Below are 23563 nucleotides of genomic sequence, written 5' to 3'. Positions count from 1 at the left end.
ATAAATAAATAAATTCTTATATTTATTCGCAAATAAATAAATAAATAAACTAAATATATATATTTGATTATTTGTTTGTTTATTTATTTATTTATACCCCAAAAGAAAAAGAGAAATGCGAATCATATTTTTCTTCGTTGCAGTTTTCTACCTTTGTACGATATCCTATGCAAATGTAGGAATTGATTTTGGATCTGATTACATCGAAGTTGCAGGCCCTCATACCGGAAATAATGTTGATATTGTCCTAAATGAGCAGTCACATCGGAAAACTGATAGCTATATTGGGTTTAGAAATGGTGATAGATATATTGGTGATCAGGCAAAGGCTTTAGCTGCTCGTTTCCCACTTAATATGGTAACTATGATGAATAAACTGATAGGAGTTACGTATAATTCAACAGATTTTGAAAATTTTAAAAAACTTGAATACGAATTTGAAACTCGTCATGAAGAAGATAATACAGTTGGATTTTCTTTTGGAGGACGAGATGGTAATTATACTGTTGAGGAATTGTATGCTATGATGCTTCATTACTGTCAAAATATTGCACAAAAAGATGGTGTGAATGATCCTAAAAATTTTGTAGTTACAGTTCCTTTTCATTCCTCATTAGGAAAACGACAAATAATATTGGAAGCGGCTCGTATGGTAGGACTGAACGTCATGGGATTAATGCATAGTACAACCGCTGCTGCCCTTTACTATGGTGTTCGTAGACGAGGATTTGAAAATAAAACAATTAATTTACTTATTTATGATATTGGATCTACTCATACAGAAGTTGGTATTTACAAATTCTCTCCTCCAGTTCAAGAGGGTGGGAAAAAAATAAAAAGTGCTGATAGTTTTGGTACATTAACTACAATGTCTGTTGTAGATGATAATTTTCTGGGCGGTAGAGCATTCGATTTGTGCATTTCAAGATTATTAGAAAAAGAAGCGATGGCTAAAATGAAAATAGGTAAAGTAATTGGTGGAAAAACAGTAGCTGAGAGAAAATCACAATTTTCTTTACTTCGTGCCGCAAAAAAAGCTCGAGAAGTGCTTTCAGCAAATAGTAAAACTCCTGTAACTGTTGAAGGTATAGTACCAGATAGAGATTTTCATACTGAAATAACAAGAAAAGATTTTGAAGAAAAATGTTCTGAATTATTTGAACGTGTACCTAAAGTTGCAGAAGAAGCTTTAAAAAAATCAGGATTAGATCTAAAGGATATTGATGCTTTTGAAATGATGGGAGGTACTTCTCGAACTCCAAAAATATTAGCTGATCTTTCTACTTTTTTGGGAAGAGAAGTAGATAGAACTTTGAATTCAGATGAATCAGCTGCAATAGGTGCAGCTTATTATGCCCTTCGATTATCTCCATTTTACCGTGTTCGATCTTTTCGTGTAGTGGAACATATCCCCTTTAAATTCTTTTTTACTATTACACCATCCTTGAATAACTCTTCTGTATCTAAACGCGTACTTGTTGAACAACCTATCATAGGTTCACGAAAAAGTATTACTCTTAATCGAACAGATGATTTTTCTATTCAGCTTTTTGATTCTCAAGATTTTGTGGGTGAGATTTCTGTAACTGGTGTAAAAGAGGCATTAAAATTGTTGCAAGAGAAAAAATCTGATTTTGATCATCCAAATAATACTCATATAGTTCGTATTCAATTACTACTAAATGAGTCTGGTCTTTTTGAAGTTGAAGAGGCAGATGTTATTATTCGTTATGCTGTGAATGTTTCAGTTAAAGTTAAGGTTAATACTACAGATGAACTGCCTAACACTACTGAAGAAGTAAAACAAGTTGTGAAAATGAAACGTGAGACCATGTCACTTTCTACAAAGGTTCGTTTTGTAAATCCTTCATTATTAAGTGAAGAGAATTTTCAAAAATCAAGAAAAAAAATTCTTGATATACTTGATAAGGAGCGGAGAAAACATGAAGCAGCCACCGCAAAAAACAACCTAGAAACATATGTGTTTTGGGTAAAACGAGAGGGTGTTTTAGAAAACACAAGTTTCTTAAGCTTGCTAAGTGAAGTCGAAATTGATCGACTAAAAGGAAAATTGTCAGAGATACAAGAGTGGCTTGAAGATGGAGAAGGAAGTTATGAAACTTGTACGAAAGAGGAGTACGAAAAAAAATTGAAAGAATTAAAAGACCTTGTGCGCCAGGAAACACAAAACAACACTGAAACACGTAATCCCCAAGAATCTGATGATGATGCTGTTAAAGGCGATTTGTGATGAACTGGATTTTTTTTTTTTTTCGTTAAAACAACAACAAAAAAAAAAATAAACTATTGAAGCTATTCAATATGTAAACTGGCTGTGATTTCTCAATATTTCTTAATCTGATAATGTTATTATTATTATTATTATTACTATTATTAATTTCTCTTCTTTTTTTTTTAGCTTGTATCTCTTTCTATCCTTTTTTTGTGTTATAATTATGCGTCGTGCCTTTCGACTACCCATCGCTGCCGTTGTTGCGTCCAAACGTTTGTATGGAACTCGTTATTTTACGGATTGCCACGAGTGGGTAGAACATAATGATGGTGTGGCCACTGTTGGAATAACTGATCATGCGCAAGAAAGTCTTGGTGATGTGGTGTATGTTGCACTTCCCAATGTAGGAGATAAATTGGAGGCAAAGGAAGTATTTGGTGAGGTGGAAAGTGTAAAGGCTACCAGCAATGTTTACTCTCCAGTGAGCGGTGTTGTGGACTCTGTAAATGATAGGGTAAAGGATGAACCAGCCCTTATCAACCGTTCTGCAGAAACTGAGGGCTGGCTTATCAAGGTAAAATGCAGCGAAATTCCCAAAGGTCTTATGACAGCCGAAGAATACAAAAAGTTTATCGAATAGAATATTGATGAAAGTGTATTTATCATAATCTTTATTATTATTATTATTATCATTATTATTATTTCGTGCAAAAAAAAAAAAATAATATATATATCTTTATACCAGAGGCCACGGTAACGCGTTGAAATATGGTTCCTGGGGAGCGATAAGACGTAATTCTAAACAAATAGTGAAATCGAAACTGAAGTTGATAAAAAGAGGATGGGGTAAATGCACCTTTACATACTTTGCGTTCCTATAGCGTTGAGGGGTTGGAGAGGGGAATCCACTATAAGTATTTATGCGTTTTTCTTTGCTTGGGAATTTCTTCTTTTTCTTCTTACCCTTATACAATATTGTATGTAATGGTATTGGAGGAGTTTGAATTAACTTCAAACATGTTCTGTTTTTTTTTTTTGTTGTTGTTATTGTGTAAAATTTATGTAATAATATATTTATGTGTAAATTTTTTTTTTGGTTTTTTATTTGTTTGCGCGTTATTTCTTATTTAAAAGAAATAAGTTAGTTGTTTGTGTGGTACAGTTCAAATGTCTAAAGTTGAAGAGAGCCGATTGTATGCATGGAATAGTAATTTGGAAAAGCGAGCGACTGTAGTTCGTCATCGTCGATCCCAACTTGAAGAAAAAAAGGGTGTCTGTATTCAATTGGAAGCTTCTTTAATTGAGCTTGCTAATGAAAATGATGCTACTGAACGATTATTAGTGCAAAAGGAACGATATATGGCATCTCGAAAAGCTGCTCTAGAAGAAGCTAATAAGCAACGGAATATAAGACGAACCTTTTTAGATGGAGAAAAAAGGAAAGCTGCTATTAAATTTGAGCATATTGATAACGCTTTAGATAATGAATGGCGTTTGCTAGAAGAAGAGGTAGCGGCGACAGAATTAGATCATCATCAACGAATGAACCGTCTTCAGCAACAATTAGAACAACTTAGTAAACAAGAAGATGAACTTGTTGAAAAAATCCGACAAGTAAACGATGCTGAGTTGCGGATAACAAATCAATTACGTCAATTGAAACAAAAAGAAGATCAGTTAAAATCCTTAGCTGAAGCAACACTTCAACAAATGAAGAATGAGTTACGTGAACGTGAATCACTTGTGAATCAATAGCGAAGTTTACATATTTGTAACTAATATTTTTTTATTATTATTGAAATATTGGTTTTATTTTATCTTGCATCTGTGATATATATATATATCTGTATTATATTTTATTCTACTTCAGTTCAATTGTATTATTTTTGTATTATTACTTCTTCAAGAGGGTAATATAATATTTGATGATGGTCTCATGAATACTTTGATGTATATTATCTATTCTTTTTTATCGATATGAAAAGGATGCCCGTAGTGGCTACAGCTGGGTCAAATCGCTATGGCCAATTGGGAAGAGGGGGTGACTTTTCTTTTTTTGAAGTATTAGATATTGAAGGTGATATTGTTCAGATATGTTGTGGTGCTGATTACACCTTGGCCGTTACCAATGAGGGAAATGTTTATGGATGGGGACGAAACAATTCTGGCCAGCTTGCACTTTCTGAGATAATTGTTGAACGCCCTACTCTTATTAAAACTCAGATAAAGGAACCCATCGTAAAAGTTTCCTGTGGTAAATCACATTCTCTATTTTTAACTTCATCTGGAGAAATTTACAGCTGTGGTGAAGGTTCTTGTGGACAACGAGGAGATGGAACATACCATGGCGAATGTTTTGAACTTAAGCGAGTACTTCTTGATGAAAGTGTAAGAGATATCTTTTGTGGTGCACGAACATCATATGCTATTACAAATGATGGAGACTTATTCGGATGGGGAGAAACGACTACTGGTATGTTGGGTATTGCATCATGGTCTTCACCAGCGTTAGCTAACCCAACTCGTCTATCATTTGGCTCAACACGAACACGAATAGCACGTGTAGTTGCTTCTGTGAACTTTGCAATTCTCGTTACGACAACAGGTGAGATACTTGGTTCAGGAAGCAATGCTAACGGTCAGTTAGGAATTAGTGACCATTGTACCCATATCTGGAGACCTATTCGAGATGTAGGACGTGTTTCCTATGTTGCATGTGGTTCTCGTCATACTTTATGTCATCAATTAGAAAAAAATCGGTGTATAGAACTTTCTATGCAATTAACATCATTTAATGTGCCTAATTTGGAAGGTCTTGCAGCTGGAGAAGATAACAATCTTGTATGGACAGATGCAGGTAGTAAATTACTAGTTTGTGGATATAATCGTCATAGGCAACTTGGTGTAGGCGATATAGCTTTTGTTGAGAAATTAACAGAAGTTTCACTACCGAGAAAGGCAAAAGTTGTCAATGTCTCGTGTGGGCGAAAACATATTTGTTTACTTCTCTCTGAAGAAATTGTACGAGATGAAAATTATATGGTATTTATGGAAGACTCTTTCGCAACTGCAGGGAGCCTTGCACGAGAACCATATGTTACCTTAGGAAACAAGCAATCTTCATTTGTATGGGTGTGTATAGCTTCCTCAATGATTGCTTTGTTATCTGGAGTGTTAGTAGCAAAGTATCGTCACCGTCGTATATAAGGTGATAATTAGCATGATGATAGCAATAAAGTGTTGAATTGGGATGCCTCCAATTTTTCCGTACTTTATTCTTATGCTCTGTATTTTTTTTTCTTTTTTTTCTTCTGTTGATATATTACATAAATATATATATATAAATAGTTATTGACACCTAATTTTCCCGTCTTTGAATCATTGGCATATACGATAGAAATAGTAGTAGCGGGGTGGGGGAAAGGGAAAATACGTCTTGTGTATCCTGAGGACCCGCAGGAAGAGGGGGTGGGGAGGATTTTTTTTTTTCTTTATTTGTTTACTTAATTGACCTTCTTTATATGGCTGCCTTTTCCTTCGATATATAAATTATTATTATTATTATTATTATTATTATTATTATTATTATTATTATTATTATTATTTGATGGAATAACGTTTAATGTCATTTACTTTATTTTACTTTTCTCTTAGCTGTCTTTATAGTAGTGGAAGTATAGGGATACTCTAAGAAAATCAACACAAAGAAAAAGAACAATACGAATACATAACCTGGTGTAAGAGTAAATAGAAAAGAAAAAAAAAATGGCAGATGTTACCATGCCAATTGGTGTGGGTATTAATGGTTTTGGAGACATTGGACAATCCGTCCTCTTCTCTTCATTCACCGATCCTCTGGTAAATGTGGTGGCGATAAATGATGCTTCTATGAATATTGAATACATGGCCTATCTTTTACGACATGAAAGCCCTCTTTCTGTAGAAGAAAAATCTTCCGTTGTGGTGGTTGGAGAATACATTTGTATTCATGGAAACCGTAAGATTCGTGTTACACAGAAGCATGATCTTGCTGAAATTGGATGGCATGATGCGGGTGTGATTTATGTGTTGGAGTGCACTGGTCTCAACTCTACACAAGAACGCTGTTGGGGTCATATCACTGGCGGGGCACATGGTGTTATTATTGCTGGACAGAGCGCCGATGCTCCGACAGTTGTGTTGGGAGTAAACGAAATGAATATGAAAAAAACACATCCTGTGGTTTGTGCTGGATCCCCAATCGCCGTGGCCCTCGCACCTCTTATTCGAATTCTCCATGAACAGTACATGATAGATGAATGCTCTTATACTGCTTTACACGGTATACAAAAAGGGGATTCCGTTATGGGAAAGTCAAAAAATCCACAAGAATGGCGTCAGAAAAGATCAGCATTGGATGCTATTATCCCTTGTACTCAAACAGGAAAGAAAACAATGGAAAAAATTATGCCTACACTCGCAGAGTATATATCAGGAAGCGCATTTCAAGTCCCTGTGGTAAAGGGGTGTGCTATAGACATGATTGTGCGGTTTGCTCAACCTGTCTCAAAAGAAGTATTGGATACAACTCTGAAAGAAGCTGCATCAGGTCGACTCAGTGAAGCATTATTATACTCAGAGGAAGATCTCATTAATCGTGATTGCTTACCAAATGGTAAACTTTATTATGATGCAATAAGTTCTCAGTGTCTTCGTGATGGGAGTGCTCACAAACTCCTTCTGTGGTTTGATATTGAGGGCAGTTACGCGAAACGAATTCTTTCGTTGGTTCCTTTTTTGCAAAAGTTGGGTGTCAACAACGAAATGTAAATGAAGAAACAAAAGATTTTGGGAGGTTTGGAGACCACCCTTGTGTTTTTTTTTTTCTTCTTTCACCATGTATAAAAGATCTTTTCAGTCCCCAACTGCAGGTGTTGCTGCTCTGGATGCAATGATAAAGTAAAAAAAAAAAAGAAAAGAAAATATTGTTTTTATTCTTCTTCTTTACTCCTGACGTTATCACTTTTTTTTTGTTTTGTGGTTATTATTTCTCCTTTTTTTTTCTCTTCTTTCTTTCGTAATTATTATTATTATTATTATTATTATTATTATTATTATTATTATTATTATTATTATTATTATTACAAAACAATACAAGAAAAAAAGAAAAGAAAGGTTTTCTTCTGTGTTACATTTTTTCCCAGATCAGTTTGTGTTCTTCTCCTTTCTTGGCCAATGTCTGTAAACGCCTTGCTTTGGACGGCACTTCAGAGTGTTAACCCATGGGCTGTATTGGCCTGTGCCATTATTCAAGAGGTGTTTGCTTTTCTGTGGTTTGGTTGTATCCTCAAGAATGTTGGGGATTACTACCTTGCTGCTGACAAAGGTGTACGAAGAGTGGAACACATTGTTCACCGGTATTCTTTTCTCTTCTGCAACTCGACAACAATTGCCGCAGGTATTCTTCGTGCTGTCTCTGTTCAAGTGATGGTGACTGTTTGTGGGGGTCATACTTTCAACGATTATCAGCAGGCTGCAGTGGTGATCGCATTACTCTCTTGTATAAATCTGCACGATTCCTTCTGGAGTCAACGTCCCCTGCCATTGTTGCTCACGAATTGTGGCTATGAGGCAGCAGCTGCAGTCCTGGCAGCTGTGTCTTACTTTGGAATGCAAAAGTACGTTTTCTAGATCAATTTGAAGGCCTCATGTAATTCCCTTTCCTCATTAGGGAGGGATGAAAGGTGTACATGTAGAAAAGGTGCAGAAATAAGAAGCTTTACCTTACTCCGATGCAAAAAAGAAAAAAAAAAAGCATACAAACACACAACTAGAAAAAGAAAAAGAGAAATACTCTCATAACCAAGATGAAAAGAGAAAAAAAGAAAAGATATGTGTGCTGCAGGAGGTTAGGTATTGCATGATAGAGCAGGGGAATTCTCCCTTTTTTTCGTACTACAACAGTTCTTGTACCCTTTTTCATAGAATGTGGTAATCATGAAAAAAAAAGATTTTTTTTTTCCCCTTTTCAGGGATATAAGGTTGAGGTCTTTTCTAGATATTTTTGTTTAAATTACTTCATTTGTTTACCATGTTTTATGTTTATGTCTATCCTTTTTGTTTTCCCTTGAAAGAGTATGTGAGAAGAGACCATCTTTGAAATGTTTTTTTTTTTTCTTTTTCTTTTTGTTTTTTTTCTTCTTTATTGGTAGATTATTATACTTGAGTAAGATTCAAATTAAAGGGTAATTGCAAGGCAAATGGGTAAACTCTGTTGGTTTCAAGTTTCCATTGGTGGTAAGGTACAAAAAGAAAAAATTATTTTGGAGCTGTTTGACGATGTCACACCAAAAACATGCGCTAATTTCCGTGCCTTATGTACTGGAAATGAAGGCAAAGTGACAGAGGGAACACACATTCCAATGACGTACAAAGGCAGTACATTCCACAGAATTATTGCTGGTTTTATGATCCAAGGAGGTGACTTCACGAACCACAATGGTACGGGTGGAGTTTCCATCTATGGTGAACGCTTTGAGGATGAAAACTTTGATGTCCCCTGTGATAAGGCTGGCCTCTTGGCGATGGCAAACGCCGGACCCAATACTAACGGATCCCAATTTTTCATCACCGTGAACGCGGCCCACCACCTCACTGGACGGCACGTTGTCTTTGGCAAAGTGGTGCGTGGAATGAACACCGTGCGGGCGCTGGAGCACACGGAGACGGGGGCGAACGACAAGCCCGTGCAGCCGTGCGTGATTGACGACTGCGGGGTGATGGACACCCTGCCGGAGCCGGAGCCGCAGGTGGGCGGTGATATGCACCCAGACTACCCAGAGGACTGCTCCCCCGCCCTGGGGGAGGCCGAACTGCTGCAGGCAGGAGAGGATATTCGCCAAATCGGGAATAATCTCTTTAAGGCTGGGGATTTTGAAAATGCTATGGAAAAGTATGAAAAGGCGGTTCGTTATCTAAATACTGTTAATAAAACAACAGCAAATGCGACGGTTATTGATGAAAAATTGGTTGCATGCTATAATAATACAGCTGCATGTGCGATAAAACTGAGTCGCTGGTCTGAAGCCCGAAAAGCTGCTACAAAGGTTCTTGATATTGATGCATCCAACTCCAAGGCACTTTTCCGTCGCGGTGTTGCTAATCTGAGTTCTGGTGACACAGAGTCTGCAGTGACGGATTTCACTAAAGCTCAAACCCTAGATAAGGATAACGCTGAAATCGCGGCAAAACTTCAACAGGCTAAGGATGCAGAGAAAGCACGTAATGCAAAGTTGGCTGCTGGCTTGAAAAAGATGTTCTCGTAAAGCGGTATAATGATGAGATGAGATTACCAAAGACAATATTATTATTGTTATTATTATTATTATTATTATTACTATTATTATTATTATTATTATTTATATGTTTATTTATTTGCTTCTATTCTTATTTTCATTTATTTATATTATTTACTCCATGTGTTTTCCTCGTATTAATTATTTCACGATAAACCGTGGAAAGAAAAAAATATAAATGAAATCGTTTACTTTGAAAGGCTCTTTCATTTGGAGCGGAAGGTTTTTTTTTTTTTTCTATTGGTTTTTTTTGTTTGTTTTTCTCCTTCTTGCTTATCCTCGAGGTATGGGGATTTGCATTGGTGACATACAAAAACGTACAATGTTTTTTTTTTTTAGTTTTTATTTTTTTCTGTTTTTTTCTTATTTGTATTTCTCTTGTACTTAAAGGCTGTATAATTGTAAGGATCCCGTCACCTTTTGCAGTGAATGTCAAGTATTGCAGTCGGTGATGTGGTAGAGGTGACTCTGTCGAAATTGCCTCCTTTGAAGGTACTCGGTGTTGTAAAAGATATTACTGGCATAGATACTGCACTTGTATCCTTGGGCGAGGGTTTTACTCCCGAAGCTATACAGGTATCAAGTACAGGACTGCAGCGAGTATGTGCGGGAAGTGATGTAGGCTTAGTTGGCGCGAATGAGACAGGGAAGCAAAAAATAGACCAAAATCACACAATAATAAGAAAACAAAAGGAAGATAAATTATCCGAAATGAATTCAAAAGATCTTTTGTCATCAAGTGATAAAAGTATGTCTGCTAATCCAGTTAACGGGCTTCGGGTATTATTCAAATTGCTAGACTCTCTATTATCTTGGCGATCTCCTCAAGTAACATTAGGGGTACTTGTTTGTGGAATTCTTTCTTTTTTGGCTTATGATGAGCGTATCACTTCCATTTTTCTGACTGAAGGAACCAAATATCCAACACAATTCTATCACTTAATGCGTACACTAACGATATTAATAGGTCTTTCTACCCCTGTGGGTAAACCACCTTCATCTACTAGTGCTTTGTTTATTCTGAGTGGAATGATCATTATTGCCTGTTGTGAGTGGTTTTATCATCAGGAAGTGCATCTTTGTTTTGTGGTATCCACTATGATTGTTGTACGTACAGTGTACAGCTGTTTCTCATTCTTCCGGAGTTTGGTGTAAGTTGGAATTCTTTTTTTTTTTTTTGTTTGTTTGTTTGCGTATTTCTGTAGATTATGGTAAGAATAAAAGGGATTGGAATGTTATAAAACTTTCTTTTTTTTCTTGGTGTTTGCTTGTTGTTTTCATTTTGCAATTCAACCGTATTGACAGTGTCATTTTTTTTTTTTTTTTCTCCTTGTATATATACACATATAGAAGTGTTTTTACAGTAGGTTAGCATAAGAAAAAAAATTAAAAAAAAAACAAAAAAAAAAAAAAACACCAGAAAAAAAATAATAGAAAAATGAGCCAATCAAATTCAACTCAGATTCCACCAAATCTCACGTTGAGTATGGTAGAGGCCAAGGAAAAGGAGTTGGCGGCTCGTCATGAAGCTATTCGACAACGACAACGACAAATTACATCGGAAGTGGGACCTCCACCAAACTTTCCACCGGAGTTTTTGTGCATCAAACCCCAAATATATCACAATATTAGAGAACAAATACCTGTGCAGCATCAGAGGTTTATGTATATACTTTGTACTTTGTATATAACAACTATTATTCTTATTATTTACAATCTTGTGTGCGCATTGGTAAACTTTCTTCTTGGTGGTAGCGCCATGCATTTTGGTCTTTCATTTTTGTATCTACTCGGTATTCCAGGTGCTTTTATTGTATGGTATTATAATGCATATTGTGCAGTTCTCGATAAATCGTATCCACGTCATCTTTTAGCTTGTTTTGGTATTTTTGTTGGATTGGGATTTGATGCCTGGATGGCTGTTGGTGTACCTGGCTTTGGTGGATGTGGATGGATAATAGCATTTGGACGAACAGGTAAGGTTCCCGCATTTATCATGTTGTTAATATCATCTTGCTTGTGGTCGCTTCATGGAGTTATACTTTTTTTTATGTTTGTGTTCTTCTGGCGTTCCTTCTCACGTGGACGGATTTCACGATATGAACAAACTGCGTTGTAGTTGACAACTGTTAGCTGTGCTTTTATCTTTTTTTTTTTTTCGTTCTTTCTCTATTAGTGTATGTGCGAGTATGTTTGTTTTCGGATGCATCTCATTATTATTATTATTATTATTATTATTATTATTATTATTATTATTATTATTATTATTATTATTATTTTTCCCCCCTCTTGGGTGCTCCTTGACATTTTTTGTAAATTGTCATTTTTTTTTTTTACTCTCATTGATTTTTCAGTTGTACTCCATTTGTTCTTTGGAAATTGATTGTTTTCTACTTTATTGTTTATGACTTTCACGTTTCTTCTTCCTCTTCTTCAATTCCGTTTTGTTTTTGATGTTTATTTATTTATTTTGAAAGGCCTCTCTGACGAGTGCCTTCATTGGTGACACTCACACTCACATCCATACCAAAAGAAAAAAAAAAAAAAAACAAAGAGAAAAAAACAACAACGACAAGAGAAGCAAAAGAAAAAAAAAGAAGAGAAAGAAGAGAGAAAAAGATGTACAATAGTGCTCGTAGAAACAGTATGAGTGATCCTGAAACAGACATTGGGTCTCGCCGCAGCTCTGAAGAGACCAATCGTTCAACCGGTTTTCCAGGCGAAGTTCATTCCCCCATGCGACAAAAAATCACCATCAGTCATGGTAATAATCCCTTGTTGAAGTACCAGCTGCAGGAATCTCATATGTTTAAAGTCGTCATTGATGGTGATGATGGTGGTGTGGAGATTCGAAAAGTACATGAACGCATTGAATCAGCACTGCGTATGCGGCCGCATTATAAAAAAGTAAATGAACGATTTCACATGCCGCGATTACCACGTCGTGTGACTATCACTCAAGCAGAAGGAATTTATCAAGTCTCAGATCACCAACCTTCTCCCATGTACTCATTGCAGTCATGGAGTACCTTCGCATCGGATGTACAGCATCTTCGGCTGACGGTTAGTAACACCAGTTGTATTAAGGCATGTTCACATCGACTTAATATTATACAAGAACGATCTAGAATGTTTTTTCTTCTTAATGCAGATATTGAGGAAAAACAGAATTTTCGTAAAGCAGGTGGTGTTTTAGCTAAGTCTACTAAAGTAGATAATTCTGTTGTACTAGCACGTTCAATTGATGCCCAAGAACTTTTAGATATTATTATTGATTGGTATAATCGATACCCCGATGCACCTTTGCGTCTTCGTAATGGTACAAACTCTACACTACGTGAACTTTTTCAATCAAATGGGGTAGATGATCCTTCACATCTTACTGTAGAAAGTTTAGGATGGCAACCTAAACTTGGTAATACTGAAAATGAAGATTATTCACTTGATCCATCTCCTCTTAGTGCTGAATTACGATATAGTTTTCTTCACTTACGGGGTTCATGTACACCACGTCTTTTACAGAAACGATTACAGAAAGCTGATCAAAATATGCATTACGTTCAAGCAACTGAATACTCTATTCCACTTTATGGTACATACTCTAATGAGTTAGCAGATATCGCTACCGTTTTACATAGGTCAAATGTTGGACCTTATAGACGTAATATGTGGATACTTAATGTTCGTTTTATGTATGATCCACCATCTGAGATAAACTTTCCTGTATATTGTAAAACAATTCAAGACCAATTAGATTTTATTTTTCTACCATTATTTAAAGCAACTATTTCACCTACAGGTACAAAATACACTTCTATTGCTTGGTTCCTAAAACAAGTTGGTGGATTTCAGATTGGTACATCAGCTGCTGCAGTAGAAGCCGATTTTGATGAAAAAGCCCCTATTCCTAGTGAAATACCTTATGGTAGTAATAGACCTAATGGATTATATTATTTTTATTATATGTATGCTAATTTAACTGTATTAAACAGTTTACGAAGACGTAAAGGATTGAATACTTTTCAACTACGTTTTTGTGGTGGTAATCAAAGTAGTCAAAGTGATCTTTTAGCTGGATATCTTTTAGGTGATGTCATTACTCGCGCTACAAAAATTATGGATTTTCCAGTTTTACAGTATTTATGTGGTTTACATGGTGTAGGTCTTACGGTAAGTCCCTTACGTGATCATATTCAATCTGTTGTACCATATCAAGAACATCCACTTCCAAATCTTTTACATCGTTGTCTTAATGTTGCCATAGCTACTGAGGCCCCACTTCTTTTTCATCATAATTCAAATTCACTTCTTGAAGAATATGGAACCGCGATGAAAATGCTTCGTCTTAGCTTTCTTGATGTAACCGAACTTGCTCGTAATAGTGTTATGATATCATCCTTTCCTCCTGAACGTAAAAAAGAATGGTTAGGAGAACAGTATAAATGTGGAGTAGAAGGTAACGAATTTGAATTAAGTCAAGTAACGAATGTACGACTTGCTTTTCGTGAAGAAGCATGGAGTTTAGAACGTGGTATGCTAAAAGATTTGTATATTAATCGAGGAGTCGTAGATGAAACCACAGCTCTTAGCCGTTGGCATTATCTTAGCAATGTAAAGGAAGTAGAATATAATACCGTGTTAGATACTCGTATTCGTTTTCCCCGTACGGTATTAAATGGACCTCATAAAGAAGTAAAATCGGCTCTTAGTGCCGCTCCTCGTATTGCTCGGGCACTTGATATGAGATTTAAATATATTTGGGAACCACCCAATCCATGGGAAGTTGTCGGACAACGTCGAACAGTAGAAGCTGATTTTCAACGAAAAACAGATAGTTTTAATGAAGATGATTGGACTTATGCGGCAAGTGATGCTGTTTTTATTTCATTCCCAAAGAATGCGGTACATGCATGGCCTAGACATCTTCCGACATTAGAAGCTTTTCGTAATGACTTAAAGGAACTTTATGCAATTTGTGCAAGTACAGAAGTAAAAGATTATGCTCATCAACGATTAGAAAATCTAGAACATAAATTTCGTCTTCATTTAGCTCTTAATCATGGAAATGAAGCAGGAACTACAATAGATCGTGTATCTTCTAATCGTGATATTTATCAAGCCGTAAAAGTTGATACTCATATTCATATGGCAGCTGGTATGACAGGAAGACAATTGTTAAGTTTCATTATAAGAAAACTTATTTACAGTGGTGATGATATTGCGACCAAAAAGGGAGATATTATTCATACCCTTGGACATTTTTTTAAGAAAAATGGAATTACTCAAAATTTGACGGTTGATCAACTTAATGTACAGGCAGATCATACATTATTTGAACGATTTGATAATTTTAATAATAAATACAACCCAATGGAAAATTCAGAACTTCGTTCTCTCTTACTTAAGACAGATAATTTTATGAAAGGACGCTATTTTGCTGAATTAATTCAAGATGTTTTTGCTCAATATTTAAGAGATCGATATACTTATGCTGAAAATCGAGTCTCTATATATGGTATAAATATCAAAGAATGGGATAATTTAGCTCTGTGGTTTTCTACTCATGGTATGGCATCAAAGCATAATAAATGGATTATTCAAGTACCTCGTGTATATAAAGTTTTTCGAGCTCAAAATATTATTGGAAGTTTTGGTCAATATTTACAAAATATATTTCAACCTCTTTGGGAAGCTTCATTACATCCTTCTGAACATCCATTGGTTCATCATTTCTTAAATCATATGAGTGGATTTGACTCTGTTGATAATGAGGCAACACTTGATCTTCCTTTTGTACCAATTTCACCATGGGCATGGACATCTGTAGAAAATCCACCGTATAATTACTATTTATATTATTTATATGCAAATATACGTACACTTAATGAATTTAGGGCTTCACGTGGATTTTCAACCTTTGCATTACGTCCTCATTGTGGTGAATCTGGTTCAGCAGAACACCTCTACGGAGCTTTTCTTTGCGCTAACAGTATTTGTCACGGTATTAATCTTCGTAGTGATTCTCCTATGCAGTATTTATATTATTTATCTCAAATTGGATTACATGTTTCACCACTAAGTAATAATGCATTATTTTTACGATTTCTTGAAAATCCATTTCCTGAATTTTTTCGAAGAGGTTTAAATGTTTCTTTGAGTACAGATGATCCACTTATGTTTCACCAAACACGAGAACCATTAATTGAAGAGTATAGTATAGCAGCTCGTGTATGGGGACTTTCTCCGAATGATTTATGTGAAATTGCCCGTAATTCTGTATTACAGTGTGGATTTGACTATATGTTTAAACGTGAAGCTATTGGTGATCATTGGTATATGAGTTCTTCCTTAGGCAATGATCCCCTGCGTACACATCTCTCGGATATTCGTGTGGCCTTCCGCTTTGAGACCTACCACACGGAGATGCAAAACCTTGAGCTCTGCTCTGGTCGCAGCATCAAACGCTGCATGCTCACCTCCGATCAAGAGGAGGAAATTTACGAAAACAATCTTGACGTTGGCCCGGAGGAAGTTATTCTCTCCACACACGATCAGGCGATGGAGGTCTTACTACGCGATATTGAAACAAAGCGGGAACAACTCCGGGTGGCCCAAGTGCAGGTGGATGCCCTGCGGCGGCAGCAAAGATCTCTCGTCGACAATTTGGCCGAAGTCGGGCTTCGCCGGCAGGAGGCGCAGGAACAGGCGGAGCGGGAGAAGTGCGCCGAAACTCTGCGGTACGAGAGAAGTCTGCCAAAACCCGCAGACACCGACTTTGCGACATCTGAACAGGAAATGGTCCAACGACTGCTGCGATGGCGGCCTATGCCACCAAAGGTTCTGCAACATGTGACAGAATCACAATTCCCATTGAAAGCAGCTCGAACGCTACCAAGGTTAAAACCTATTGGAAATGAAAAGACGAATACAATGTATACTATATGAAGATAAGGGGTGCAAATTTTGGGGTAATGCTTTGCAAATACTTTTGGAAAGAAAAAAAAAATGGAATTGAAAAAAAAAAGTATTGGTACACACAGTCCTATATATATAAACTTGGTTTTGCTTGTGGTTATTACTATAACATTATCTTCTTCTTTTTTCTTCTTCTTCTTCTTTTCGTTTGTCTAATAATTATATCCTGTTTTTCTACTGAGAGTAGAATTTTTTGAAGAATTCAGAAAAATTAAATAAAAGATATATATTTATTCTTGTATATATATACACACAAACAAAGAAACAAATATATATACATACAAATTGAGACAACCTGACAGCCATAATGGATCCTCTTGATGCTACAGTGTCAGTAATGGGCTGGTTTTGCCCTAATTGTTCAGTTGAAGTTTCCAAAGAAAACACTTATTGTCAAGTATGTTTGTATGCCCGTCCAATGGATCGCCAGGGTGTGCCACAAATTTTTGCCGGATATAAAATACACTTTAATGGTGTTATTCCTCGAACCCTTAAACACCCAAGTCACGCCGTGGAATGGCGTATGGCTGAACGCCACGGAGCTATATGCGTGGTTCCATTTGATCTTACCCAAATAAATTTACTGATCTATCGTACAGGATATGAACGAAGTGACAAGGTGCGAAAGTGTGTGGAAAATGATAACAGTGTTCCTGCAGTACCAGTTACATGGATGCTTGACTGTCTCCTTCAATCTCGTCAGATTCACACTGCACTTTACCGTCTTAATTCTATTCCTGCCGTAGCGCAGCCAGCAGGAAAAGGTACAGTTCTTCCTCACCATCAGCATCCATATTATCTTATGAATGTGGAAGAGTATGCTATTCCAACATCTTTTCCAGCTGAAAGAAAGAAAAAAAGTTCAATTGGGGCTGGTAAAGATATTCCATTGGGAGCCGATGCAAACCTTCCTCCATTCTTTGAATTACAAGACTACCAGTACACCAATGTTAATATATTTAAAGCTGTTTGTGATACATTGGGATCCAAAAATCTGGGTGATGATGATAATAATCAATATGATGACGAACGTGAAAAACGTGAGCGGTTGGCAAACATTGAGATTCTTAAATGTGAACAGAGGCATAACCATGTAGACAAACTTCTCTTCAGTGGTATGAAATTTCTTCTGACTCCTTCTCTTGAATCAGATCCAGAAGTAACGCAAGCACTCAAATCTTGTGGTGGTTCAATTATCAGCTTATCAGAAGGTAGTATTCCAGAATTATTACGATCATCTGTTACTCACGTACTGTACGGTCAAGGCGAAAAGAAAAGTGATGTCATGATTGAGGCAGCACAAGTAAAGAAGGAGTTTCCAGGACTCGCCTTGCTTCAGGTGAACTGGGCTGAGGATTGTTTTATGCTCGGTGAAGTCATTCCCCCGTATGGACAGTATGTTCCAACACAGAAGTTACTGGAGACTCTCTCAAAGAAGTATGAGAGACGGTGATACCAAAAAGGAAGGTGGAGAAGGAAAACCTCAACTTTGTTACCCTCCTTTTTTTTTTTTCGTTTTCACCCCTTTTTTTTGATTCTTGTTTTTTTTTTCTCGTTTTTGTTTTTGTTCCAAATTTAAGGGAGGTAGAACGAAAAGCAAAGGAAAGAAGGAAATGTATTGGTAATAGCACCAAGTAGGAAAAAGAAAAAAAAGAAAATTAAACGAGAATCAGGCTGATTCTCGTGACTCTGTGTACTGGTAGTTTATGTTGTTTTTTTTTTTTTTTTTTTTCCCCCGCGGGAAGCCACGCAAAAGAAAAACAAAAAGGAAGGTTATGTTGTTTTTTTTTTTTTTTTTCGTCATTTTCACTTACCTCCCTCGGATTATATGCGTCTGGGTTAACTGTATTGGTTCAGTTGTAGAGAACTATCACTTTGCCTCCTCCTTTGAATTATTGATAGAGGGTGTGGGTACATAGGAGAAATACGCCTTTTTTGTCAACTTTTTTTTTCTTTCATTTCATATTTGTGACTCCTCCTTTTCATTTCAATAACGGAGACTACAAGCGCCGTGAACTAGGAGAAGAGAAAAAAAAATGAGACAAGGGCGAAGAGACAAAAGCAAAACAAAAAACAGAAATCAATATGATCTAGTAGAAGAGGATGTTTGATGTGTGTATAAAGGGGAAGACAGTGTAGTACGTGAGTATAGGACTCATCCACCTTGATTTTTTTTTTTTTTTCTTCTTTTGGTGTTTTTATTTGCCGTTGTTGGTCGTGTTCTTGTTTTTCTTTTTTGTGTTTGTGTAGTGTATATTTGGGGTATTGCGTCTGCATCTCTCTGCAAAACAGGAGAAAAGAAAAAAAAAAAAAGCAAATATATGGGGAAACGTAGAGAATTATATTTTCTAACCTATGCAGAGTTCACATACTGCAAATTTTGACTGAATGAATGGAATCCCTTTTTTTTTTTTCATTTCCCATTACACTGTGTTACTTAGGTGGGCATCGCAAAACAGAGAAAAAGAAAGAACTCCTGGTCATCGTGTGTGTGTACTTTAGTTTTCTTTTNTTTTTTTTTTTTTTCTTCTTGGAGAAAGAAAAAAAAGAAGGCATCTGTGTTGTAGTGGGTAAATTGTCATTTTCCTACACTCAGAGGGTTCTCTATATCTATCTATCTCTCTCTTTTTTCTTCCCTCCTCTTCTCACTCACTTTGCGTATTTTACCACTCTTCTCTTGTCCTTGTAGTTTCTATAATTTTCTTCCTCTATTGTTCTTTTTTTTTTTTCTCCCCCTCTCTCTATGTATATATATTTATGTGTCTCATGTTGTTGTTGCATAAGATAAGGTACCTCATCTCATAACCAGAGTTAGATCCCATGCGACACGGCAGTATTGCTGCTGCCCTTCTGGTGGTGTCTGTGTTGCTCGTGTGTGTGACTGCCGAGGAGTGTGAGGTGGCGCGGCGGATGCGGGAACATGAGGTGGCGGTCTTCAAGCAATTCTACGCCACCACAGGGGATCCCAGCAGCAGCACCGGCAGCAGGGTCACTTCTCCTTCCACTAGTATAGATGGTAGTAGAAGCAGCAGTAATAGTAATAGTGTGAGTAGTGGGACTCCACGGCGTGGGTGTATTGGGTGGCAGATGCGCTACTGGAATTACGAGTTGTGCCCCGGCCGGTGGGTCCGGCAGTACCGCGAGGTGGGCGGCGTCATTGTGGAGGAGTTCATTCTCGGCGTGCAGGACCGCTGGCACCTCATGGACGAAGTCGGCCTCCAGCCGCTCCTCTACGAGAACGGCCACCAGACAATGCCGCGCCGCCTGCAGGCCGCCGGGACCGCCATGGACGCCGCCGCCGCCGCCCCGTACAGGTGTGTGAAGGAGGAGAGAGGCGTGCCGACAAGGCAGGTGGATGTGGTGTACGGGGCTGGCACACTCTGTGAGTTGGGGTTTCAGCGCTCCACCACTTTACATCTCATCTGTGATGAGACCGCATCTATTCCTCATATTCAGTTTACCGAACCATTTGTCTGCAATTATGACATTACTGTAGTTTCAGCAGCTATATGCGACGCCATGGATGGACGAGTTCACTCTCGTAGAGAATTGTCTGATGCGGATATTATATTCGCATTGTGAAACACCATGGATTTTGTAAGATACATTCTTTTTTTTTTTCCTCTAACGAAAAAAAAAAGAAAACAAGAAGACATGAAAGAAAGAAACAAAAAAAAAAAAAAAAAAAAAAAAAAACAATAAAGCATTCAAATCTCCTCGCTTACTTTTTTTTTTCTTTGCTTGCGATGCATTTCTATTTATTTTATTTTTGATTACTTGAATTGTTTTTTTTTTTTTTTTCACACACACGTATATTTTGTATACATGTATGTTTAGATGAAAACACAGACACAGATACGCACAGATATAAACTATGTCTCCTCTTTTTTTTTCTTCTTTTCTTTTCTACTAATCTATATATTTATATGGAGTGAAATAACTTCGAGAAGAAAGTGAAACACACACACACACACACACACACACACATAGGTTTATACTGAGAATGTTTTTTTTTGTAATATTTTCTCTACTTGTTGTGGTGGCTGTGGCAGTGGTGCCTGCTGCTCAGGCCTTCCGTATGAAGGTTGCATCCTATGCCTATGGACTCCACTTCATGATGGTAGCGAATGATCTTCCGAAACAGTTTACAGGAACTAATTATATGCGAATGCAACAGGCACCGACAACACAAGCATCCAGACGCGTCATTCGAATCGTGTTCATTCGACATGGTCAATCAGTTTGGAATTCTTTATTTAATTCTTATGGAATGTACTGGCCTGTACGCATGGTGAAAGCAATGATCAGTGAGGCAATATACTTTGTCCAGGATCCATTTAATTCAGTTATTATTGATTCTCCTTTAAGCTCTAAGGGCAATGCAGAGGTTCAGGAGTTGGCACAGTTTATACGTACAGCTAAGGGAAAAGTATCTTATGATGTTGATACATCCCTCATTGTTTGTAGCAACCTTCGTCGTGCAATGGAAACAGCGGTTATTGGCATGGGACCTCGTATTTCATCTACTAATGAAAGGATATTAATTGATTCATCATTACAAGAGGGTTCCCGTAATATCGACGCGCAAACACTTTCCACTGAGAAAGGGAAAATAATTCCCTGCAAAATTGGAAGGTACAATACTCCATCGTTGCTTAGTACAGTTTTTGATGCTCGTCTTAATGCTGGTAATAGAACACCTCAGACGAATGTTTATGGGCGTATGGATGAGTTTGTTTATCATCTCTTTGATGGTACTAAAGAGACTTCATATCGACCAGCATCCACAACGAAGCGTTCAAATGCAGATTTAAAGGAAGTGGTTGTGGTTGGTCATAGTGGTTATTTTCGTTGCTTCTTTCGTCGTTTTTTGCCATCATCCTCTAGGCATATTGCCAAACAAAAAAAGATTCAGAACTGTGGTGTGGTTGCGTTTGATTTGGTTCGTAACGAGTTAACAAATGAGGTTTCCATTGATGAGTCTACAATATCTGTTCTTTACAAGGGTTTCTGATTTCTTTAAAAGAGTGTCGAAACAATTGTAAAAGAAAAACAAATGAATAAGAGACACATATTAAAAAAGAAAAGGAGAAAAAAAAAAAAAAAGTTGTCTGCATCCTTTTGTGTGGGGGAGGGAATGGGAAACAAGGGAAGTAAGGTTTTCATTATTCACTTTCTCACTATATATTCTACTGATATATGGAAGGCTTAAAATGGTGGTTTATTCCATTTTTTCCTATTTTCATAGTTTACTTTCTCATCCCATCATCCGTTTTTTTTTTTTTTTTTCTTTCGGTCGTTGTTGTTGTTGTTGTTGTTGTTGTTGTTATTGCTCCTATCACCATTATTATTATTATTATTATTATTATTATTATTATTATTATTATTATTATTATTATTATTATTGTCATTTGTTATCACCTTTTTCAAGCTAGAGGGGAATAAAGGAAGGTGGCGGGTGCGTGCTTCCTGCAATGCTCCTCTCTACAATAACACGCTTTCCGCTCAGGCGACTTTCATATCTTTCCTGCTGTTGTCATTCTCGCCGTTATTTTTCCCAACAGAATGAACTAACAGAGCATGAGCGACGTCACTTGGAACAAGAATTACCACCGCGAGAGCTCTTGACAGAAATACAATCCAACGCAAAGTCCCCTACCGACGACACTGAGATGGGAGTAAACATACCAGGTGATTCTTTTGGCATTATGCGTAATCGTGTCCCATTTTATAAACCTATTCCGCGAGAAGTATACGGTGGTGAGCTTGGTGAACTTTTCCCTGAGGGATGTCACCCGATGCAGTGTGTGAATCCAGCTGTCCTAAGACGTCTCTGTGGACGACTTGGTGTAAGCCTCAAAGAAGCTACTGCAGCCATGCAAAAAGCAGAAAATGATATTAATATGGCTGTGGATATTCTTTCAAGACGTAAAGGTATTAAAGCACCCTTTGGTAGTTTTGGTTTAGTTGGTTTTGAATCCTATGCATCGGAAACATTTTGTCTGGTAAGTTTTAGTTTGCCATCTTTTGAGGCGACTAGAGATGATGATGTGCTAGATGCTATTCATGAATTAACATTATCTGCTGCAGAAATGCCTCTTGATACACCAGCTGGTGACTTGGTAAATAAATTTGTAAATCATTGGACTATTGAAGATGGTACAAGATGTAAAAAGGTATTAGAATCCTATGATATTGGTGTTCAACGAATCATTATGCTTCCACATGGAGATTATAGTGTTCAAGGATTTCATATTTTACATCCTGTTAAGGATGATACTCCAAATATTGGAACAGGAGCAGCCGCATGTTGTATGGATCTTCGAACAGGAATACATAATCGTTTTCGATTTCACGTGGAACGTGTTGCCGATTCGGTAAGTGAGCATGTTATCCGTGAATTAATACATTATGGTCAACCAATTCATCTTTTACGTCAATCCTACTGGTTTAGACCAGAGTATAGTGTGGAAGAGTATATTCGTTTTAAGGAGTCTTTGTTACAACCCAGCGCATCTGTGTTTGAGATGCGATATGCTGTGCTTGCAGCAGGACCCTATGGTCTTGAGGGATACCGTAACCTTGTTGAGGTAGAGAAATTAAAAGTGGCCCAACACAAGTATGAAAAACATTATGAAGATTTCACATCTCCAGGAAAATGGTTGACAAGCGATAATGCACAACTTCAAACAGTTTCAGCAGGTAGTGGTAATGCTCCTGGTGCGATTATGAACTTACAGACAGATGCTCCTGATACATCAAAAACGGCGATGGAAACAAGAGTGGGACCACTTCGCCGCCTTTTGGAAAACTCCATCCAAGCGCATGGAGATCGAGTCTTTGACCGCTTTTACCGTAATAATTATCATTGATTTTAATGAAGGACTCCAAATAAAGGGGATAAAAAAGCAAAAAAAATAAAAAATAAAAGAAGACAAAAGGAAAAAAAAAATTCCAACTAGAAAGAGAGAGAATTATTGAGGTTTCTTTTTTCTTTTATTATTATTATTATTATTATTAT

At 37.0% G+C, this 23563-nt stretch overlaps 14 protein-coding genes across 14 annotated transcripts; all 14 read left to right on the top strand.

Annotated features, from left to right (window-relative positions):
- Positions 1-115: 115 nt before the first annotated feature.
- On the top strand, positions 116-2251 carry TM35_000041980 (hypoxia up-regulated 1; the record flags this gene model as incomplete). Its single annotated transcript, XM_029022392.1, has 1 exon — positions 116-2251. The coding sequence occupies one exon, from the start codon at positions 116-118 to the stop codon at positions 2249-2251; it is 2136 nt and encodes a 711-aa protein (XP_028886050.1).
- Positions 2252-2456: 205 nt separating this feature from the next.
- Positions 2457-2873, top strand: TM35_000041970 (glycine cleavage system H protein; the record flags this gene model as incomplete). Its single annotated transcript, XM_029022391.1, has 1 exon — positions 2457-2873. The coding sequence occupies one exon, from the start codon at positions 2457-2459 to the stop codon at positions 2871-2873; it is 417 nt and encodes a 138-aa protein (XP_028886049.1).
- A 527-nt stretch (positions 2874-3400) lies between these two features.
- Positions 3401-3988, top strand: TM35_000041960 (uncharacterized protein; the record flags this gene model as incomplete). The annotated part of the gene is made up of 1 exon (XM_029022390.1): positions 3401-3988. The coding sequence occupies one exon, from the start codon at positions 3401-3403 to the stop codon at positions 3986-3988; it is 588 nt and encodes a 195-aa protein (XP_028886048.1).
- A 231-nt stretch (positions 3989-4219) lies between these two features.
- TM35_000041950 (putative regulator of chromosome condensation (RCC1)) lies at positions 4220-5440 on the top strand (the record flags this gene model as incomplete). Its single annotated transcript, XM_029022389.1, has 1 exon — positions 4220-5440. The coding sequence occupies one exon, from the start codon at positions 4220-4222 to the stop codon at positions 5438-5440; it is 1221 nt and encodes a 406-aa protein (XP_028886047.1).
- A 558-nt stretch (positions 5441-5998) lies between these two features.
- On the top strand, positions 5999-7042 carry TM35_000041940 (glyceraldehyde-3-phosphate dehydrogenase; the record flags this gene model as incomplete). Its single annotated transcript, XM_029022388.1, has 1 exon — positions 5999-7042. One exon carries the CDS (start codon positions 5999-6001, stop codon positions 7040-7042), a length of 1044 nt encoding a protein of 347 aa, XP_028886046.1.
- Positions 7043-7447: 405 nt separating this feature from the next.
- Positions 7448-7903, top strand: TM35_000041930 (uncharacterized protein; the record flags this gene model as incomplete). Its single annotated transcript, XM_029022387.1, has 1 exon — positions 7448-7903. One exon carries the CDS (start codon positions 7448-7450, stop codon positions 7901-7903), a length of 456 nt encoding a protein of 151 aa, XP_028886045.1.
- A 569-nt stretch (positions 7904-8472) lies between these two features.
- On the top strand, positions 8473-9537 carry TM35_000041920 (cyclophilin; the record flags this gene model as incomplete). The annotated part of the gene is made up of 1 exon (XM_029022386.1): positions 8473-9537. One exon carries the CDS (start codon positions 8473-8475, stop codon positions 9535-9537), a length of 1065 nt encoding a protein of 354 aa, XP_028886044.1.
- A 459-nt stretch (positions 9538-9996) lies between these two features.
- On the top strand, positions 9997-10722 carry TM35_000041910 (uncharacterized protein; the record flags this gene model as incomplete). Its single annotated transcript, XM_029022385.1, has 1 exon — positions 9997-10722. The coding sequence occupies one exon, from the start codon at positions 9997-9999 to the stop codon at positions 10720-10722; it is 726 nt and encodes a 241-aa protein (XP_028886043.1).
- A 283-nt stretch (positions 10723-11005) lies between these two features.
- TM35_000041900 (putative membrane-trafficking protein) lies at positions 11006-11686 on the top strand (the record flags this gene model as incomplete). The annotated part of the gene is made up of 1 exon (XM_029022384.1): positions 11006-11686. The coding sequence occupies one exon, from the start codon at positions 11006-11008 to the stop codon at positions 11684-11686; it is 681 nt and encodes a 226-aa protein (XP_028886042.1).
- Positions 11687-12186: 500 nt separating this feature from the next.
- Positions 12187-16512, top strand: TM35_000041890 (AMP deaminase; the record flags this gene model as incomplete). Its single annotated transcript, XM_029022383.1, has 1 exon — positions 12187-16512. The coding sequence occupies one exon, from the start codon at positions 12187-12189 to the stop codon at positions 16510-16512; it is 4326 nt and encodes a 1441-aa protein (XP_028886041.1).
- Positions 16513-16849: 337 nt separating this feature from the next.
- On the top strand, positions 16850-17995 carry TM35_000041880 (uncharacterized protein; the record flags this gene model as incomplete). The annotated part of the gene is made up of 1 exon (XM_029022382.1): positions 16850-17995. One exon carries the CDS (start codon positions 16850-16852, stop codon positions 17993-17995), a length of 1146 nt encoding a protein of 381 aa, XP_028886040.1.
- A 1367-nt stretch (positions 17996-19362) lies between these two features.
- TM35_000041870 (uncharacterized protein) lies at positions 19363-20124 on the top strand (the record flags this gene model as incomplete). The annotated part of the gene is made up of 1 exon (XM_029022381.1): positions 19363-20124. The coding sequence occupies one exon, from the start codon at positions 19363-19365 to the stop codon at positions 20122-20124; it is 762 nt and encodes a 253-aa protein (XP_028886039.1).
- Positions 20125-20545: 421 nt separating this feature from the next.
- Positions 20546-21556, top strand: TM35_000041860 (uncharacterized protein; the record flags this gene model as incomplete). Its single annotated transcript, XM_029022380.1, has 1 exon — positions 20546-21556. The coding sequence occupies one exon, from the start codon at positions 20546-20548 to the stop codon at positions 21554-21556; it is 1011 nt and encodes a 336-aa protein (XP_028886038.1).
- A 460-nt stretch (positions 21557-22016) lies between these two features.
- TM35_000041850 (uncharacterized protein) lies at positions 22017-23414 on the top strand (the record flags this gene model as incomplete). Its single annotated transcript, XM_029022379.1, has 1 exon — positions 22017-23414. One exon carries the CDS (start codon positions 22017-22019, stop codon positions 23412-23414), a length of 1398 nt encoding a protein of 465 aa, XP_028886037.1.
- Positions 23415-23563: the final 149 nt, after the last annotated feature.

The sequence above is a fragment of the Trypanosoma theileri genome, assembly GCF_002087225.1.
Source record: "Trypanosoma theileri isolate Edinburgh chromosome Unknown TM35_Tth_4_V1, whole genome shotgun sequence".
In the NCBI taxonomy this organism is placed as follows: domain Eukaryota; phylum Euglenozoa; class Kinetoplastea; order Trypanosomatida; family Trypanosomatidae; genus Trypanosoma; species Trypanosoma theileri.
The sequence above is the reverse complement of the archived record's forward strand: the minus strand, read 5'-3'. Positions and strand labels throughout refer to the sequence as shown.